We start from the raw sequence: 20,071 nt of genomic DNA, 5'->3' as shown, positions 1-20,071 counted from the left end.
AAGCTGGACAAGACCCCACCTCTTTCTCAGCTACCTCCCCAAAGGCAATGCCCCCTCCTTGCAAGCAGCCTATTTAAAGACTCCCTCAGCACTGATTGGGTGTTCCCAGGTCATGATGCACCTTGGGAAATGAAGTTTGAGCACAAAAGTTGAATTTTAAGAGAACCAGTAATGTCCCCTTGGTAAGAGAACTTACTGAGGGGATGCTTTGCACTTCAGGTGTAGCCTTGAACCAATTACATTACTTTAAAAACACACTATCCAAGCAATTTCCCTTCTCAGAGATATCCCCCTCTACAATTAGACTATTAATTTAGCCCTAAAATCCACCCAGTTTCAGCTGCTCCTTACCCATCACAGCCCCACAGTTGGATTTGTGGAGGTCCTTGAACCCAAGTACCAGGTACAGAGGCCAGATCCTGTGATGTACTCCATGCTGTAACCCACAACCCCCATCCTGAAGCACTCACCCACCCTTCTCCAGCTCTATTCATGCAGGTGAGATATTGCTTTCACCTGCCCTCATTGCCATCAAGACCCTCATCACAGCTGAACCTCAACCATCCTCAAAGCTGGTGCAAGCAGCATTGCTTGCAGAGGGGCTCCAAGGGCTTTACACAACAAAGATTTCCCTTAAAACAATGAAGTTTGGGGCATAAAACTGAGGTCCTTGGCTGGGGTGAGTAGCGGGGCCATGAGTTCTCCTGGGAAGATGACACCCAGTTTGCGGCCGGGAGCGGAAACCCCCAGGGGCAGGGCTGGCTCCTGGAAAACCTCTTTGATCCCCCATTGCGCCATCCATCCAGGGGGAGAAAAAGCATCCAAGCCACCTTTCTTGCTGGATGAGTAAAAGTTGTCAAGGGATGGGAGCCAGCCCCAGGGTAGGGAGCAGGAGAGGATGACTTCATGCCAGGGCTTGTTCACTCTCAACCACCTTCTTGCCAAGCCAGGGACAGGCATTAATTTGATTTTCTTCCTTTTTCACCTTGGTTCCCATATAGATGTATTCAACACTTGAGGCTTGGTGAAGGTTTCTCCCAAACTCTCTACACTGGTTGGGGTGTCCATGATGGGAAACGATAAGGATTGCAGGGTTGGAGAGCTGGGAGAAACATGTCCTAGCCTAGACCAGCTCCAGTTTGCTTATATATCCTAAAATCCTAAAGTCTTTAAGGTTGGAAAAGACCTCTAAGATCATCAAGTCCAACCATCAGTCCAATATCATGTCAACCAAACCACGTCCTGGAGTGCCACATCTGCATGTTATTTGAACCCCTCCAGAGATGGTGACTCCACCACCTCTCTGAGCAGCCTCCAATGCCCTGACCACTCTTTTAGTGAAGAAATATTTTCCAAACATCCAATCTAACCCCCCCCCCCCCCCCCAATGCAAATTGAGACCATCTCCTTTCATCCTATTGCTTGGTACTTAGAAGAGACCAACCCCCATCTCAATGCAACCTCCTTCCAGATAGTCATAGAGCCATCAGGTCTCCCCTCAGCCTCCTCTTCTCCCCAAGCACAATCTGAGTTAAACTTCTTAATAAGAAGATAGGGTTTATATATATTTTAGATATAGTTTCCTCTTCACACTGGGGGAGATGGGGAGCAGGAGGGCTTCATCTGGGGCTCTGCAGTGGGGAATCATGGACAACAAAGAGGGTCTGGCTCAACCTTGAGGAAAACCAGGCTGCAAATGGGGTCTTCACATGGTTTGGTGACACCCCAGCAAGCTGTTGAAGGTCATGTTGGTGGCAATATCCCACGAGCTTTTGATTCCAGTAGGGATGAAGGCAGTTCCCTCATCAGCAAAGGAATAAACACCTCTTCTGACATGCTGGCTGTTGGAGTCACTGGATTATTAAAGTGTTTTTCTTTGCAAACCACAGTGATTCTGGGCTCCTCAGCATCAGAAGGACATTGAGGTCCTGGAGCGAGTGCAGAGAAGGGCAACCAGGCTGGGGAAGGGGCTGGAGGGCAAATGCTGTGAGGAGCAGCTGAGGGAGCTGGGGGTGTTGAGCCTGGAGAAGAGGAGGCTGAGGGGAGACCTTCTCCCCACCTCCCCTGCCCTGCCAGGAGGGTGCAGAGAGGTGGGCGATGGTCTCTTCAGCCAGGGGCCAGGAGATGGGACAAGGGGCAATGGGCTCAAGCTGCCCCAGGGCAGGGTCAGCTCAGCTGGGAGGGAAAAGTTCTTCCCTGGCAGAGTTGTGGGGCTGTGGAACAGGGGCCTGGAGCAGGGTCAGGGCCTGGAACGGGCCTGGAGCAGGGTCAGGGCCTGGAACAGGGGCCTGGAGCAGGGTCAGGGCCTGGGATGGGCCTGGAATAGGGGCCTAGAACAGGGTCAGGGCCTGGAGCAGGGTCAGGGCCTGGCACAGGCTGCCCAGGGAGGGGGCTGAGTCCCCAGCCCTGGGTGTGTTTAACAGAGGGGAGATGAGGTGCTCAGGGATCTGGTTCAGCACAGGACAGGAATGGTTGGACTTGATGATCTTAAAGGTCTTTTCCAACCTTGTGATTCTGGGATATTCATCAGGAAAAGCATCACTACCATTCCAGATCAAACAGTGATTCCACCTTCCTAGTCCAGCACCTATTTTCAGATTGGGAAGTTCAGGAGGGAGAGAAAAGCCTTCCCTAAAATACTGCCTTCCCTGGGGTTGCCTGCAGTCCTCAAAGCCCCAGCAAGGCCCAGAAAAGGTGGAAAGGTGATATATCAAAGGACTTATAAAATAAATCCAAGTAATATAAGTTTTTGGGGGTTGGACCTGATGATCTCTGGAGGTGCCTTCCAACCCCTATGATTCTGTGAAGTTTTAATGTACACTGGGTTAATTCCCCCCTCCCCCCCTTTATTAATCAGCATTCAGATGATCACTCCCTATGGCCTGTTGCCATGAAGTGGATTCATCATCATGCATAAGCATGGTCTCGTTAACTTCATTACAGTAATGAAGCCAGACCCTGATAAAGATGAAGGACCCTATTTGTGGTCATACATCCTGGTGACAACCCAGCTCAGCATCACTACCCTGGGTACCACATGCTTCTAAGGTCCTGTTTACATCTTGGAATCACAGTTTTCCAACTCCTGGATGTTTATCCATAACTTTTTTTGCTGGATTTCCAGAGGATTTTGCCAGATTTCCATAAAATTTCACCAGATTTAATGCCATTGCCCAGTCCAGCTCTTATTTTATAAGCCTGCTCGAGAGTAAAACCATTCCAAAACAGCTCAGAGGTGGGGAAAGTGGGGTAGGAATTCCCTCTGCCTGGTTGGAAAGTGGATTTGATTTCATTTCCTTACCTTTATATTGCATTTCTGACTCTAGGATACTTTGCACAGGGCTGTCCAGGAGCAGCATCTAATGGGGAGAGCAGGGCAATGGCCTGGCAGCCCCCAGATGTTGCTGGGCAGCTGTGCAAGCTGCAGGGTCACCATCCAGATGTGGTGCTTTTGGGTTTGGTGGGTCGGTGGGTTGTTTGTTGGGGTGTGTTTGGGGGTTTTTGGTCAGGGAGCACATCACTGGGGGCAGCTGGAGCTGGCTGAGAGGGAGGATGGGTGCATGGTGGGTGCTGCCTTATTGCAGTCCCCTGCCACAGCAGCCCAGATGTTGTGGGGGGACGGAGGGAGGGGGAGAGGGGGTGTGTTGCATGAGGGTGGTGAGGATCATAGGGGCTGGATGAGGAAGGGGGGGGGGCACCCAGATGTCTGGAGGGGGCGTCTGTTTAGAGGTGGGGGCATCCAGATGTGGCCGGGGGAGGAGCAGACGCGCATCCAGATGTGGCAATGGGGAGGTTAGGAGAGGGAGGGGGGTGTTGTATGGGAAAAGTGGGGATTATATGGTCTGGATGTGGAATGGGGACACCCAGATATTTTAGGGGGGATGTCCGTTTGGAGGTGGGAGCGTCCAGATGTGTCTGGGGGAGGAGCAGACGCGCATCCAGATGTGGAAATGGGGGGGGTTAGGAGAGGGAGGGGGGTGTTGCATGGGGAAAACGGTGATTAGAAGGGCTGGATGTGGAAAGGAGGCACCCAGACATTTTAGGGGAGCGTCCAGATGTGGTCGGGGGGGAGCGGACGTGCATCCAGATGTGGAAATGGGGGGGTTTAGGAGAGGGAGGGGGGCGTTGTATGGGGGAGGAGGGGATTATAAAGGCTGGATATGGAAAGGGGGCACCCAGATATTTTAGGGGGGGGCGTCCGTTCGGGGGTGGGGGCGTCCAGATGTGGCTGGGGGCAGCCCCAGCTGTGATAACTGGGGGGGCAGGAGGGGGGTGGCGGCTGTGGCAATGGGGAGGGGCCCGGCTCCCCGCGACGCCCCGCCCCTCCCACGACGTCATCAGCGTTCTAATTCCCACCGTTGCCACAGGCGACAGTTCCCCCCCCTCCCTCCATCGCCCCTCCCCTCCCCGAGACGCTCCGTTCCTCCACACCCCCCTCCCCGCCCGCCTCTTCCTGCCCCGCCCTCCCATTGGGTGCTGCTGCCGCCAATCCACTCCCTCCCCATCTCCCATTGGTCACCCCCTTTCTCCGCCCCGCCCCATCACCCTGCTTATGCCTCTCGCCGCGCTGGGGCCGGCGCTGCGTTCGCTCCGGGTTGGCAGCGCCGAGCGGGGGGGCCACCGAGGGGGCGAGTGGGGGGCACCGAGGGGATACCGGCTCTCGGGAGGGGCTGGCTGGGGCTTAATCCCCCCAGTAGCGTGGGGTTTGCCGTAGCGGGGCTGGGGGCTTTGCCCCCCCTGTCTTGGGCATCTCTGTAAGGGAGTTTGGGGAGGGGTCCCTGTGCCCCCTCCACCTCCTCCACCTCGGGCTCTTGTAAGAGGTTGTTTTGGGGGGGGGTTGTTGTCCTGGTTTGCAGCTGGGGTAGCGTTGTAAAGGGGGTCTTTAGGGTTTGCCCACCCTTGGAGGGGGATAGATCTGTGAGGGAGTCTGTGGGGGGGGGTTCCCCCCCACCTCCTGTTTGAGGGAGCTCTGGAAGGGGTTCTACCCTGAGGGAGAAGGGGGGGGGGGCTGCAAAGGGGGTTTGGGGCTTTATCACCTCCCCCCCACACTCTACATCTAGCTAGAGGTGAGGTGTGGGGGGGTTTGGAGCACCAGTGGGTAGGGGGGTGGTTTAAGCCCCCACCCAGGACTGAACCCCCTTGGGGTTTGGCAAGGTGGGGGGTGGGCTAAGCCAGGGAAAGCAGAGCAGCACAAAGAGGGGTCGCTGAGCCCCAGAACTACCCAGTTGGGTCAGGTAGGAGCCCCCCCACCCACCCTCAGCCTGTGGATGCTGCACCCTTGGAGATGATGCCCCCCGAGGAGGAGAGCCCAGCCGGCGGCAGGGAGGGGGACGGTGGTCTCATCCTCCTGCAAGCTCTGAAGAGCAGCAGCAGCAGCACCCGGAAGGTGAGGCACGGTGGTGGGGTGCTATGGGTGGGGGGCAGCGTGGTGAAGCACCCAGCTGATGCTCCATGGGGCTGCAGGTCCCTTTGGGGCTGCAGGTCCCTGTGGGGGTGGTGGTCCCTTTGGGGCTGGTGGTCCCTATGGGGATGCAGGTCCATCCTGACCATCAAACCTTGCTGGGGGTATCAGGGCGTGGGGAGGGCTGCAGGTCCCTGTGGGGGTGGTGGTCCTTGTGGGGGTGGTGGTCCCTATGAGGATGCAGGTCCATCCTGACCATCAAACCTTGCTGGGGGTATCAGGGCGTGGGGAGGGCTGCAGGTCCCTGTGGGGGTGGTGGTCCCTTTGGGGGTGGTGGTCCCTATGAGGATGCAGGTCCATCCTGACCATCAAACCTTGCTGGGGGTATCAGGGCGTGGGGAGGGCTGCAGGTCCCTGTGGGGGTGGTGGTCCCTGTGGGGGTGGTGGTCCCTATGAGGATGCAGGTCCATCCTGACCATCAAACCTTGCTGGGGGTATCAGGGCATGGGGAGGGCTGCTTAGGGTGGGGGAGTTCTTGATGTGTGATAGACCTGTGTTTAGTAGCTCATCCCTAAGTAGTCCTACACAGCTCTCTGATCACTCCTCACCTCTTCAACTCCACTCCTCTATCCCATCTTCCTCTATTGGTTGTACTGACAAGCTTCCTGGTGACTATTTAGAACCAACTTCTCCTTATTTTTGGCTCTTTCTCCTTCCTCCTCATAGGAGGATGGTGCAGTCAAGCACTACCAGTCCCCCCCCCATCACCATCAGATGTACCTGGCAGCATGTGGCTTGCTGGCACACTCCTCCTTCCCCAGGAGCTGCCTGTAAAAGCCAGAGCACCAGCAGCCTGGCTGTGCGTGTGAGATGGGGCTGATAGTTCCACTGGAGTCACTTGTTTAATTAATAACAGTGGGGTGAGAGCAAGGAGCTGGTGGGGGGATGAACCTGTCCTCAGGCTGCCACTTCACCCTGCTGCTCAACTTCTCCTGCCATCCCCTTGGGCATCCAGGAATGCTCCAAGGGTCTGAAGAGGGTGTGAAGTGAGGGAAGATGGGTGAACTTGAGGGTTTTTTTGGGGGAGAACTTTGAGTTTTAAGTGTGTTTCAGACCCGTTAGGACTATCCTGGCTTTCTCAACCTGCTGTGAATTTACCCTGTCATCTGATCTCTCAAGTATATAACTTTCAAAACTTGTTCTTCAGCAGGGAGCTGCGTTTCTACAGCGCTTTGGGGTGAGAAATGAAGCTAAACCAGGGGGGAAAAAAGACCCAAAAATCCCCCAAAACTCAGTCTTTAGAGGGGTTTTTTTCATCCCCTGAGTATTGAGATCACAACCTTGAGCGAACAAGGATCAATCTGATCTTGAGTCACTTGAGCCTGGCCTCACTGACTGCAGCTAAAGAGGTTGCAACCTTAAACCAGGTTGGAGTTTACTCAGAGCTTTGTTGAAATAGCAGGTGCTGCTTGGAAGCTTAGCAGGAGGGTTAGGGTGGTTTGTTTTTTTTTTCCCCTTTCCAGTTTATTCTGTGTACAGACACACTATTTCCTTTGTGTGAGCCCTCAGTTTACCTTGTTTGGAGCTGTGGGATGGTAGCACAGGGGAGAATAACATAGGAAAATATTGTGAAGCTTTTTTATTGGGGGGTTGGGACTAGCAGGAGATGTGCAGCACCTGTCACAACATGATTACTTGCTTTAAATTAAAAGCAGAAGACCTGATTAGCTTTCCTAGTAATGATATTAACTTTTTTAGTTTGAAGAAACTATCAATACAGCATCTTCTAGTTGTGTGTTTGAGGTTTTCCTACCCCAGCAGGGGCTGGGGATATTTGGGGCATGTTTGCTCCCATACAGGGAATCCTGGATGCTGTTGCAATCGTGTTTTGCTGCCTTTTTTTCTTGCCAGGGTTCATGTACTGGGGCTGAAGACTTAATACATCTGTTTCCTGCTGGCAGCCTGCCCCAACTCTCATGATGCTCTATATCTCCCCCAGCTCCCAGGAGCAGCTTCACTCTCCTGAAACTCAAGCTCTGGGTGCAGGTTTTGCTGTTTAAAGCCCCCCCAAGCCCCTAGATATTTTTTTTTATCCCTCCTCTATTTTATTATCCTTTCCTCTTGCTGAGTGCATTAGCCAACAGTGAGGGCACTTCATTGGGAAATTTAAAGCCTTAATCCTCCCCTCATTTGTTCAAAGGCTGTGTGATGTAACCATATTCTCAATAAAAGGGTTTAGAGGTTTTAGCTGCTGATGTCTCCCACAGAAAAACAGCTTTCAGCTGGAGAGCTTCATGAGATTAGTTTCAATATAGGGACTTTTTAGGCATAAATAGATGTTCAGGGAGCAAAGTCTATTTGTTGTGACCTACTGGCTGTCTCATAGGAACGGCCCATGTTACTTTCTGAAATGCCCTTGGCTGGGAGGAGAAGGAAATTATCAGTAATCTCTTAAAAAGAGGAGTTTTAAAGCTTGTTTCTGTGTGTGGGGGTTGTTGTCTTTAGCTGTTCCTTGTCTCTGCAAGTGTATCTTGCTCTGGCTTTTACTGCAGATAGTCTGGAGTCTGCCTGGATGCAAACTGGGGGGGTTGGTGGAGAGCAAATGCAGCTTGGGCATGACCAGCTCTCGTGGATTTCACAGAATCACAAGGTTGGAGAAGACCTTTAAGATCATCAAGTCCAACCATTCCTGTCCTGTACTAAACCATATCCCTGAGCAGCTCATCTACCCCTTTTTTAAACACACCCAGGGGTGGGGACTCAGCCCCCTCCCTGGGCACCCTGCTCCAGGCCCTGACCCTGCTCCAGGCCCTGACCCTGCTCCAGGCCCCTGTTCCACAGCCCCACAACTCTCTCAGGGAAGAATTTTGCCCTCCCAGCTGAGCTGACCCTGCCCTGGGGCAGCTTGAGCCCATTGCCCCTTGTCCCATCTCCTGTCCTCTGGCTGAAGAGACCATCTCCCACCTCTCTGCACCCTCCTGGCAGGGCAGGGGAGGTGGGCAGAAGGTCTCCCCTCAGCCTCCTCTTCTCCAGGCTCAACACCCCCAGCTCCCTCAGCTGCTCCTCACAGGATTTGCCCTCCAGCCCCTTCCCCAGCCTGGTTGCCCTTCTCTGCACTCGCTCCAGGACCTCAATGTCCTTCTGATGCTGAGGAGCCCGGAACTGGACCCAGCACTCCAGCTGCAGCCTCCCCAGTGCCCAGTCCAGGGGCACAATCCCCTCCCCAGACCTACTGGCCACACTATTTGTAGTTGTCCACCTCTGCCTGAATTATGCTTAGTGGCTGGTGCTTGACCCTCCCTGGCACTGGTCTTTGGTTCTCCTGGTAGTGCTGGGAAAGTTGCTTGGTCACTGGATTGGTGGTGTTGGATGCTGTAGGTGTTCACCATCCAGGACCCACTTAGTAGACAGCTCTGAAGACTGGGGACCTTTAGGATTAGCAACAAACCATATCCAGCACTGGCATGGATTTGGCATCACCCACAAATCCCAGTCCTACCTAAAGGAATTCCTTTCAGGATGAGATGCCTGCAGGTGAGCTGACTCATGCTATCCAAAGGTTGCTGTGGCTCTACCTGGAGTATGGCTTTCATGGCTATCAGGTGTCAAACCAAGATATCTCAGGCTTGTTGTGTATCCCTGATTGGCTTTGCCTTTGACTCCAAATATTTTGTTTATTTAATCCTTATTGCCAGTTCTCTGTGTGTGTAGAAGGAGCACTTGGGGTGGCTGTTGTGGGTCAGAGGAGGTGAAATGGAGCTGAGGCATGGAGAGCCATGTTCCAGCAGAGCTCCTGCTGTTTCAGCTGAGGGGTGTCTTTATGCCCCAAACATCAATAACTGGTGGATGTGAGGAAGGAATAAGGCAGCACTGTGGAGGTCAGGAGAGGGAAATCCCAATGGGTTGTCCAATGGATGAGTTGAATGATGTCTTCTAGGGGGGTGGACTTGATCTCTTGGGGTCCCTTCCAACCCCTGTGATTCTTCCTTCCCTGTGAAAGGGTTGAATAGAAACACTCTTCATGCCTTTTTGCTCCTTCCCCTGAAAAATAAACTATTTCCTGGGTTATAAAACTAAACCTAAATAGCCCTTAAGGCTTTGAGGAATGTATGTTCCCCTTGGGGGAATAGAAATGCTGTAGGCAGTGGAGGCTTTAGGGGATGTAGCAGATGAGCATCACATGTACCTCTGCCAACTGCAGCTGGGCTACACTTGGAATGGTGGATACAGAATCACAGGGGTTGGAAGGGACCTACAGAGATCATCAGGTCCAACCCCCCTGCCAAAGCAGGGTCCCTAGGACAGGTCACACAGGGAGACATCCAGATGGGGCTGGAATAGCTCCAGAGAAGGAGACTCCACACCCCCCTGGGCAGCCTGTCCCAGGGCTCCCTCACCCTCACTGGGAAGAAGTTCTTCCACATATTGGTGTGGAGCTTCCTGTGCTCCAACTTGAGGCCATCAGCCTTGTCCTGTCCCCACAGACACTGAGAAGAGGCTGCCCATGTCCCCCTGAGTCCCACCCTTCAGCTATTGATACCCAGTGATCAGATCCCCTCTCAGGCTTCTTCTCTCCAGGCTGAACAGCCCCAGCTCACTCGGCCTTTCCTCCCAGGGGAGATGCTCCAGGCCCTTCAGCATCTCCATGTCCCTCCTCTGGACTCTCTCCAGGAGATCCCTGGCTTTTCTATGCCAGGGAGCCCAGACCTGGACACAACACTCCAGGTGGGGCCTGACCAGGACAGAGCAGAGGGGGAGGATCCCCTCCTGTGACCTGCTGCCCACACTCCTCCTGATGGCCCCAGGATCCCATTGTCTCTCTCAGCCCCCAGGGCACACTGCTGGCTCATGGCCACCCTATCACCCACCAGGACCCCCAGGTCCTTCTCAGCAGAGCTTCTCTCCAACATCACTGTCTCCTGAGTCGGTGTGAGTAATGGAAACTGAGGTGACTTTACTACCAGTCCTAATGCTGGCACCAAGAGTCTCAGTCTGTTTGTATACCCACATGGCAGAGATACAGGGCTGGCTGGTGCCCTGCTCCCCTTGAAGCTTTCTCCCTGAACTTCCCTGCCCTGGGGGATGTGAAGGTTGCCTGCTTGGTGGTGGGACTGGTTGTAGAGCCTAGGTCAGCTTGTCAGATGATGACTCATCTCACCACTGTTGTATTATGGATGTCTCTGTGGAAATGAAGTTTCTTGAGTGCCCAGAGAATAGCTGGAGAAACTCTGCTCTGCTCTGGCAGTAATCCTGATGGTGATTGTTTTGTGGTTGAAGTTGGTCAGGGAGATGGCATGGCTTGGCCTGTTTGTCAGGAGATGGGCTGTGTAGCACCTCCTGTGAGCTGGCCAAGCTCTGCAGGTAGCTGGGAGCTGTTTCTGTGATACCTGTTGGGGCTGCAACTGAACTCCCAGCTACAGACCCTGTCCTCATTTCTCTGAAGAGATCCATGCCTGGGTTTTTATTGGCATGCTCCTCATCTGTGCCTGTTCCTCCAGACTGGGATGCATCAGCCCCTCTAAGGAGCCAGATATACAATGGGATCCTGGGGGGCATCAAGAGGAGTGTGGGCAGCAGGTCACAGGAGGGGATCCTCCCCCTCTGCTCTGCCCTGGTCAGGCCCCACCTGGAGTGTTGTGTCCAGTGCTGGGCTCCCTGGGATAGAAAAGCCAGGGATCTCCTGGAGAGAGTCCAGAGGAGGGACATGGAGATGCTGAAGGGCCTGGAGCATCTCCCCTGGGAGGAAAGGCTGAGGGAGCTGGGGCTGTTCAGCCTGGAGAGAAGAAGCCTGAGAGGGGATCTGATCACTGGGTATCAATAGCTGAAGGGTGGGACACAGGGGGACATGGGCAGCCTCTTCTCAGTGTCTGTGGGGACAGGACAAGGGGTGATGGGCTCAAGTTGGAGCACAGGAAATTCTGCACCAACATGTAAAAGAACTTTTTCCCAGTGAGGGTGACAGAGCCCTGGGACAGGCTGCCCAGGGGGGTGTGGAGTCTCCTTCTCTGGAGATATTCCAGCCCCATCTGGATGTCTCCCTGTGTGACCTGTCCTAGGAACCCTGCTTTGGCAGGGGGGTTGGACCCCATGATCTCTGGAGCTCCCTTCCAGCCCCTATGATTCTGTGATTTCCCTTTCTCTCCTGTTTATAACTTTAGCAGTATGTCCTGGGATCGTGCTTTCCCTTCTCACATGTATCACAGTAACAGCTTGGCAGTTGTCCTTTGATCACTTCAGAGCTTTCACTTTTCCTTTTGCTTAATTGCTTCCAGCAACCCAGCTCCTGTTCTACCAGAAATGAAAGAGGAGAAACTAGACCTTTCCCGCATGTCTCTGCCCTCTGAACTTGTTGGCATCCACCTCTTCTGCAGGTGATTAGGTTTATCATTAGTGCTGGGAAAGCTGGGAGGTGGTGGCCTTGTGCTGGCACCAGGGTCACCAGTACTGCCCTAGGTGTGTCTCCTCTCCCAGTACATATCTAGCCTTCATCTCCTGGTGTTTATGGGACATGAGAGGTGCAAAGTGCACTTGGTGATTACTTGTAAACAAATGTTCCCTCAGGACTTGCTTATAGAAGGGAGCATGACTGCCTAATTGCCCTATTTAACACCCCAAATGGGTGCTCTTGAACTGGGAGAGGTGTTGGGGAGTCAGCAACACCATAACATCACAGTATGTGTTCCCTACAAAGATAGGATTTGAGTTGGCAGAAGCCTTGACATCCCTCAAAGGGATTGGCTTGGCTTGTCCTCTGGAAGGTGCTGGAACAGGCTGCCCAGAGAGGTGGTGGGTGACCCATCCCTGGGGGTGTTCAAGGCCAGGTTGGTGTCCAGGTCTGGAGGTTGGTGTCCCTGCCTGTGGCAGGGTGGTTGGAGCTCTCTGATCCTTGGGGTCCCTTCCAACCCAGACCAGTCTATGATTCTGGAAGGGATCTTCTGGACTCTTTCCTCTTCTTCCTTATGTGGAGATAGTGGCACTTCCTCTTATGCTGTCCTCTTTCCAGGCCGAGGTCTGAACACAATGTTATTTGGCAGATGTCTTCTGAGCATAAAATGGCCTTGCTACAATAATATTTGCTCTCATCCCTTTGTTAGAGGCAATAAACTTCAGAGCTGGATACAACTCATATAACATAATAACCCACATCTCATTCATTCCCATGGCTTTCTTAACATATGCCATACTCTGTGTATGTAGAATCACAGACTGGTCTGGATTGGAAGGGACCCCCAAGAATCAGACAGTTCCAACCCCCCTGCCACAGGCAGGGCCACCAACCTCCAGGCCTGGAGCTACACAAAGTTGCCCAGGGCCCCAGCCAACCTGGCCTTTGAACAGCTCCAGGGATGGGGCATCCACCCCCTCTCTGGGCAGCCTGTTCCAGCCCCTCACCACTCTCTCTGCAAAGAACTTCCCCCTAATATCTCATCTCACCCTTCCCTCCTTCAGCTTCACTCCATCCCCCTTGTCCTGCCATTATCTGCCCTTTGAACAAGCTGATTCCCCTCCTGTTCCTCTGCTCCCTTCAGGGACTGGAAGGCTGCAATGAGGTCCCCCCACAGCCTTCTCTTCTCCAGGCTGACCCAGCCCAGCTCCCTCAGCCTCTCTCCATAGGGGAGCTGCTCCAGCCCTCTGATCATCTCCGTGTCTCCTCTGACCCCTCTCCAACAGTTCCCCGTCTTTCTTGTACTGGGGCCCCAGCTCTGGACACAGGACTCCAGCTGGGGCCTCAGGAGGGCAGAGCAGAGAGGGACAATCCCCTCCCTGTCCCTGCTGCCACCCCTCTGCTGATGGAGCCCAGGATACCATCACCCTTCCGAGCTGCAAGAGCCACTGCTTGCTCATGGGGAAGCTTCTCAAGCTGTGCTCTTCCTTGCTTGCTGTACAACTCCCAGCCTCTCCCTTTGCAAGAGTTTTAAGCTAAGAAATCTCCCATTCAAGCCCTGAGCACCCACCTTGGCTCTTCAATCCATGTCCCTAGGTGCACCCTTGAAGCCCAAGAGGCTGCTTGAAATAACACCTCTTTCTGCTGACCTGAGAGTTGACCTCAGGAGCTTGCACAAAGAAGAATTAAGGAAGGAAAATCCCTCTTGTAACTTAACAGTAGCTTTTGGTGGGGGGTTTTCCCCTTTATGTAAGGAGTGCTTAACTCCATCACTCCTTGCTGTAGAAGCTCTGTGCTGCAGTTAGCTTCTGATTCTTTTTGGTCCTATATCTGTGAAATAATGTCCTTTCTGCCATGCTCCAGGAGCAGCTGCAGACTAGGCTTGGTTATTACTACTGTGTGGAATGCTTATCTGAGTCTATGCTGGCTGGGGCTGATGCTTTGGGGCTGACAGTGGATCCTCTGGAGGTGAGATGTGCTGCAGTCCCCTGGGTTACTGTAGTTGCCATCCTTATAAAGGGTGAGGAGGAAAACAAGCTGAGGAGCCATCAGTGCCTGAGGACAGTAAGTCTCAGCACCCTGACTCAACGTCCTTACAAGGCCTTGGTGATCCAATACCTGACTTCCCAGTACCTTAGAATCATTGAATGGTCTGAGTTGGAAGCGACCCCAAGGATCAGAGAGTTCCAACCCCACTGCCACAGGCAGGGACACCAACCTCCAGGCCTGGAGCTACACAAGGTTGCCCCATCCAACCTGGCCTTGAACACCTCCAGGGATGGGGCATCCACCCCCTCTCTGGGCAGCCTGTTCCAGCCCCTCACCACTCTCTCTGTTGGCTTAGGAGACTGGATGGGGAATTAATACCTTAAATTGATCCATTAAATCCCATTGAGAAGACAGGCTTTAGACATGATGGAGGAAAAAAACCCACCTCCCAGCTCCTAAAATACCTGGAGTGTCTCTTGGAGGAGTCTAGGCAAATCCAAATGCTGTGATGTTGGGGATGGTGTTGAACTGGTTGGTCTCAAGCTGCATCACTGCTTGTAACCTCCCTGGAGAGCATCACCTTTGTGGAAAGGTGAAGTGCCTAATTATTATCAGTCTGTGTGCTTGAGAGGGTTCTTTATCAGCTTTGATGCTGTGGTAACTTCAGTTTTGGCCTCTTGCTGTTGTCTCAGGAGAAGTGGGGAGCTGTCAAGTCTATTAGGTAACCCCCTTAATTGCTTTTGTAGTGAGAAGGTTTCCATGCTCTCTTTATCTTGTGGAGCCATCCTTGCACCTTCTCATGCTGCTCTGCATATTGCTTGTTTCCTTACTCAGTTTCTTCTCTCTCCTCTAGTCAAAGAAGCCTTCGTGGACCTTCTCTGTGGGTTTTGAACAGTCCTTTTACTTCTGCCCTTCCTATCATCTTTCACCTGCAGTTACTCTGGCCTCCTGCCTGTGTAATCTGGTGATCTTTGCTCTTCTTCCACCCCTGGAAAAGGTCTTGGAAACCTCTGACTGTTTTTTTAATCAAACTTTTGAAAGAAGTGGAGACATCCCCAAGACTATAGAAGCTGCTGCAAGAAGAGCTGGAGGCAGAGATGATGTGTTTTCTGCCTCCAGTGGTTGCTTGTTGAGTTTTAGGTAGATTTCTGTAGCTCCAGAGGCAGAGGGAGGTGCCCAGATCCTTCTCATTTGCATGTATTTGGTTATATTGCATTCCTCAGGGGTCAGTAATGGGACCAGCAATGTTGAACATCCTTGTCAGCAGCATGGGACAGTGGGCTCGAGTGCACCCTCAGCAAGAGTGCTGGTGACTCAAAGCTGTGTGGTGAGGTCAACATGCTGGAGGGAAGGGATGGTGTCCAGAGGAGCCTTGATAGGCTTGAGAGAGACCCATGTGAACCTCATGAAGTTCAACAAGGCCAAGTGGAAGGTCATGCACATGACTTGGCAATCCCCAGCACAACTGCAGTCTGGACAGAGAGTGGGATGAGAGCAGCCCTGAAGAGAAGGACTCAGGGGTGCTGATCAATGACAAGCTCAAGATGAGCTGGCAAGGTGTGCTCACAGCCCAGAAAGCCACCTGTGTCCTGGGTGCATCCCCAACAGTGTGCCCAGCAGCTCAAGGGAGGGGATTCTACCCCTCTGCTCTGGGAAGACCCCCCAGCTGCAGAACAGCATCCAGCTCAGGGGTCCACAGCACAAGATGTGGAGATGTTGGAGTGAGTCCAGAGGAGACTATGAAAATGAGAGGGCTGAAGCACCTCTGTCATGAAGACAGACTGAGAGAGCTGGGCTTCTGCAGCCTGGAGAAGAGAAGGCTCTGGGGAGACACTGTTTCAGCCTCCCAGTACCTCAAGGGCCCTACAAGAAATCTGGACAAGGACTGAGTGTAGTGATAGAACAAGGGGCAATGGCTGTAAACTGAACAAGGCTTAGGTTGCCCAGAGTTGCTGTGGCTGCTTCCACCCTGTGGAAGCATTTAAGGTCAGGTTGGATGGGGCTTTGGGTAACCTGATGTAGTGGAGGGTATCCCTGCCCATGGCAGAGGGTTGGAGCTAGATGGTCTTTGAGATCCCTTCCAACCTAGTCTGTGATTCTGTAGTGTTCTCATCTGTATTTGGCTTGTGTGTCTCTGGAGCAGACAAGCATACAGAGCTCTCAGCCATAAACTTGAGGGGTTATTGAAGTTCTAAGAAGTACCACCTTCTCTTTGTGATGTCCTTCACTGCTGAAGCTTTAATTTCCATACATAGGTAAATGTCTCACTGCATGAAGAAACATCATTGAAGGGACAATATTTGTAATCAGCCCTGCATTAATAAAAAATACTGGTGTGGTTTCCTGGACTACATCTCTGTGAGCTTTCTGGACAAGGGTTTGGTGCTGTCTCCCTAGATTTGAGAGCCTCTGGCTGCTTAGATTTGAGGTGCCTGCAGGGCTGGGGCATGTTCAGGAGTGGTCTGGCTCTTCCTTGCTGGAGAAAAACTGATGTGGTCCATTGGTGGTCTCCATGGCGTGGGATTACTCTTATTTTTTTCTTATTTTTCCTAATTTTTGGGTGTTTCCCTGGGGAGCCAATGGTGTGTGCAGGAGGGGTGGGTTCACTGGAGTGAATTCAGAAGTGGCACTTCACAGAATCACAGAATTATGGGGGTTGGAAGGGACCTCCAAAGATCATTGGGTCCAACCCCCCTGCCAAAGCAGGGTCCCTAGGACAGGTTAGTGTCCAGATGGGTCTTGAATATCTCCAGAGAAGGAGACTCCATACCCCCCATGGAAGCCTGTTCCAGGGCTCCCTCACCCTCACTGGGAAAAAGAAAAGTTCTTCTGCATGTTTGTGTGGAACTTCATGTGCTCCAGCTTGAGCCCATCACCCCTTGTCCTGTCCCCACAGACACTGAGAAGAGGCTGCCCATGTCCCCGTGTCCCACCCTTCAGCTATTGATCCCCAGTGATCAGAACCCCTCTCAGGCTTCTTCTCTCCAGGCTGAACAGCCCCAGGTCCCTCAGCCTTTCCTCACAGGGGAGATGTTCCAGGCCCTTCAGCATCTCCATGTCCCTCCTCTGGACTCTCTCCAGCAGATCCCTGGCTTTTCTATCCCAGGGAGCCCAGAACTGGACACAACACTCCAGCTGGGGCCTGACCAGGGCAGAGCAGAGGGGGAGGATCCCCTCCTGTGACCTGCTGCCCACACTCCTCCTGATGCCCCCCAGGATCCCATTGTCTCTCTCAGCCCCCAGGGCACACTGCTGGCTCATGGCCACCCTGTCACCCACCAGGACCCCCAGGTCCTTCTCCACAGAGCTCCTCTCCAGCAGGTCACCCCCAGCCTGTCCTGATTCCTTCCCAAGACTCCACTTCTCATATTTGCATCTGAACACAGATTTGTGCAGCTGTTGGAGTGTTTTCATTAATGTCCCACTTAATGGCTTTACCAGCGTAATTGGGACCTCCTGCTTTCAGCTTATTCCCTCAGTAATTTCAACAAATTCATAGATTACTGTAAAGCACTGAGCCTGGGGATTTATGGACCAGATGGGTTGACTCTGATTCCTCAGTCTCCAATGTACCAATTAGGAGCTCAAATCTTTCACTTAAATGGACATGCTGATGCTAATCCTATACCCTCCTCACATGTGGCACCACTTAGTGGACCTCAAATAGAAGAAATTAATTTCCAAGAAAGCTGAAGTCTATGAAAATGCTGATTTTATTTTTTTTCCATCTCCTTTCCCATTTTCCCAGTAAAATAACTTGTTAGGAGGAAGTCTTTCCCAAAGTAACAGTGGGAATGGTAACTAATTGTTGCCCTGGCGTCTTGATATGAAACTGTTGTAACCAACAGTAGCAGTGGATGAAGAGGTGAGACCTGGTAAAACCCAGGGAGGTCTCTACCTGGAACAAATGAACTGAAAAAGTGTTTTGGGCAGGATGGGAGTGGGTTTGCAAAACCCCTTCTTGATGTGGAGCTAAGGAGGACACCAGCACTGGAGGTTAAAGCTGTGAGGAGCAGAGCAAGATTCATCACAGAATGGTTTGGGTGGAAGGAACTTCAAAGATCCATCTACTTCCAAGACTTTTTTCCTCATTATCTAATCTAAATCAACCCTCTTGCAGTTCAAAACCATTCCCCCTTGTCCTAACACTCCATGCCCTTGTCAGCAGTCCCTCTCCAGCTTTCTTGGAGCCCTTTTAGGTACTGGAAGGAGGTCTAAGGTGTCTCAGGAGTTTCCTCCAGGCTGAACCACTCCTACTATGTCTCCATAGGAAAGGTGTTCCAGGCTGGTTGTACATAACAAATGGAGGCTTTATAAGAGAGTGAAATAGTGACTTTGAGTAGTTTCTTTCATTGCTACAGCAGATCTTAATACAGTCTTGAAGGATCTGCCTGTGGTTGGTGTAAGAAAAGCCAGCTTGAGGTCTCTATTCTCTTGAACTGCTCAGCCTTATGCCCTCAGAGTTTTGTTTGGAGCGTTTTGTTGGCTTGTTTTGGGGTTCTTTGGGGTTTTTTTTAAGTCCAGGTGTCATCTAGAGGCTCATTTCATCCCTCTGAACCTCTGCTCACGTAACAAAAATCATCTCTGCTGGAGCAGAGAGCTCTTGTGGCCCTGGATTCAGAGACCCTCCTTGTGGCAATCTCTCCTCCTGATAATAACCTCTTGCCCCAGTGAGACAGAAGGATATTGCTGTCTATTATTTCCTGAAGTCAGAGATTAAGCATTTTTTTTCCATGTCTGCAGAAATTTCAAGCTGAAGCCAAGGAAGGAGGCAGGGATGGAATTAATTTGCTGCTCTCTGCAACTCATCCCTCCACCCCCATGAACTCTTGACTCGCTGCCTGCACTCAATCCCCTATAGCCAGAGGGAGATGGGAGCACTTATAGACATAGGATCACGTGTGTTCCTGAGCTTGAGGGTTATATTAAGCTCTTCTCCAGCCCTCTGGGTCTTGTCTTTTGTGCAGATGGTGAGACTTTGAGGAGGAGATACTTAGGAGATGCTTCACTCTTGTATTTGGGAAGCCTAGAAAATGAATTGCTATAAACAACGTGTGGTATTAGGTAATAAAACTTCTATTTTGGCAGCTCCAGTCTCTGAAAGTGTCATTTTAACCCCCAAAATGGTGTTTTGTTGTTGGGTTTTTTCTTTTCTCAGCAGGGTTGTGACCCCTTTGCTCAGACCCAGCGCAGCAAACTGCAGCATCGCCGGGCGCGGATTAATCAACAGATCAACAAGGAGATGAGGATGAGAGCAGGAGCAGAAAACCTCTTTAGGTGAGTCCTGGTCCCCTGGAGCCATCCCTCTGCTCCAGGAATTTGCTTGGTGGAGGGAAATATGGTCTTGATGTCTGTGTTGGGGGAGGCTTGCTCGGTCTTCCCTTGACTTTGCAATATTCATCCTAGAAATGCCTGACCTCTGCTTGGTGGAATGCTGATGCTGTGTGTTTTAATGAGAAATCATCACTTTTCTGTCCTGGAAACCTGGTAGAAAGCAGGGTGTGGGCAGGGGGAATAAATGCTGAACTGGGATTGGTCTTGGAGTGTGGATTCTTTTGCATTGTAACCCAGAAAGTGGGTCAAACCCGTCTTTACTTCCAAAAATCACCATCCCAGTGCTTTCCCCAGAGCAGAATCTGAACATTCAGGTTTGTCTTTGCAGAACTGGGCTTTAAAACTTCACTCTGGGTACAGTCTGGTGGCTCTTCACCCTCTTGGGAAGATGTATTTATGGGATGGTGCAGAAGTTGACCCCTTCTAGAGTGCAACTGGTCCAGCACAAGCAGAGCCAGTGCATTCCTGCCTTCCCCTGTAGAGTGTCTGTGATGTAATCATGATGCAATAGCATGATTTATTGCAGCTGTTTTATTGCTTTTAACCCTAGGATGACCTTTTTTTGTAGCTCTTACATGAATCTCATGTTCCTGTAGGGATGTTGGAGCACACGTGCTGGTTGGGAAGGTCTGTTAGTAAAAGGAAATCACAGATCATTAGGAGTTGGGAGGGACCTCAAAAGATCATCTAGTCCAACCCTCCTGCCAGAGCAGGATCATGTAGATTAGGTCACATAGCAACACATCCAATTGGGGTTTGAATGCCTCCAGAGAAGGAGACTCCACAACCTCTCTGGGCAGCCTGTCCCAGTGCTCCCTCACCCTCACAGTGAAAAAGTTTCTCCTTATATTCCCATGGAAACCATAAGGCTGCCCTAACTTTAGGTTTTTTTCTTATTTCCCCAGTTTAATTATTATTCTCCTCCCCACCCTAAAAAATAAGCTTGACTTTTCACTTCTGAA

At 51.9% G+C, this 20,071-nt stretch overlaps 1 protein-coding gene across 1 annotated transcript in view; it reads left to right on the top strand.

Moving 5' to 3' along the window:
• Positions 1 to 5,284: 5,284 nt before the first annotated feature.
• The window catches only part of RHPN1 (rhophilin Rho GTPase binding protein 1), a gene marked incomplete at its 5' end in the record, with an annotated part of 41,431 nt that continues 26,644 nt past the window's right edge, over positions 5,285 to 20,071 (top strand). The window contains 2 exons of the mRNA XM_084260310.1: positions 5,285 to 5,386; positions 18,934 to 19,052. Coding sequence (XP_084116436.1) covers positions 5,285 to 5,386; positions 18,934 to 19,052 — 221 coding nt within the window. The remainder of the gene's footprint in view (positions 5,387 to 18,933; positions 19,053 to 20,071) is intronic.

Source organism: Gallinula chloropus (genome assembly GCF_964237585.1).
Source record: "Gallinula chloropus genome assembly, chromosome: 2".
NCBI classification, from domain to species: Eukaryota; Metazoa; Chordata; class Aves; order Gruiformes; family Rallidae; genus Gallinula; species Gallinula chloropus.
Note: the sequence above shows the minus strand (reverse complement) of the source record. Positions and strands in the feature narration are given on the sequence as shown.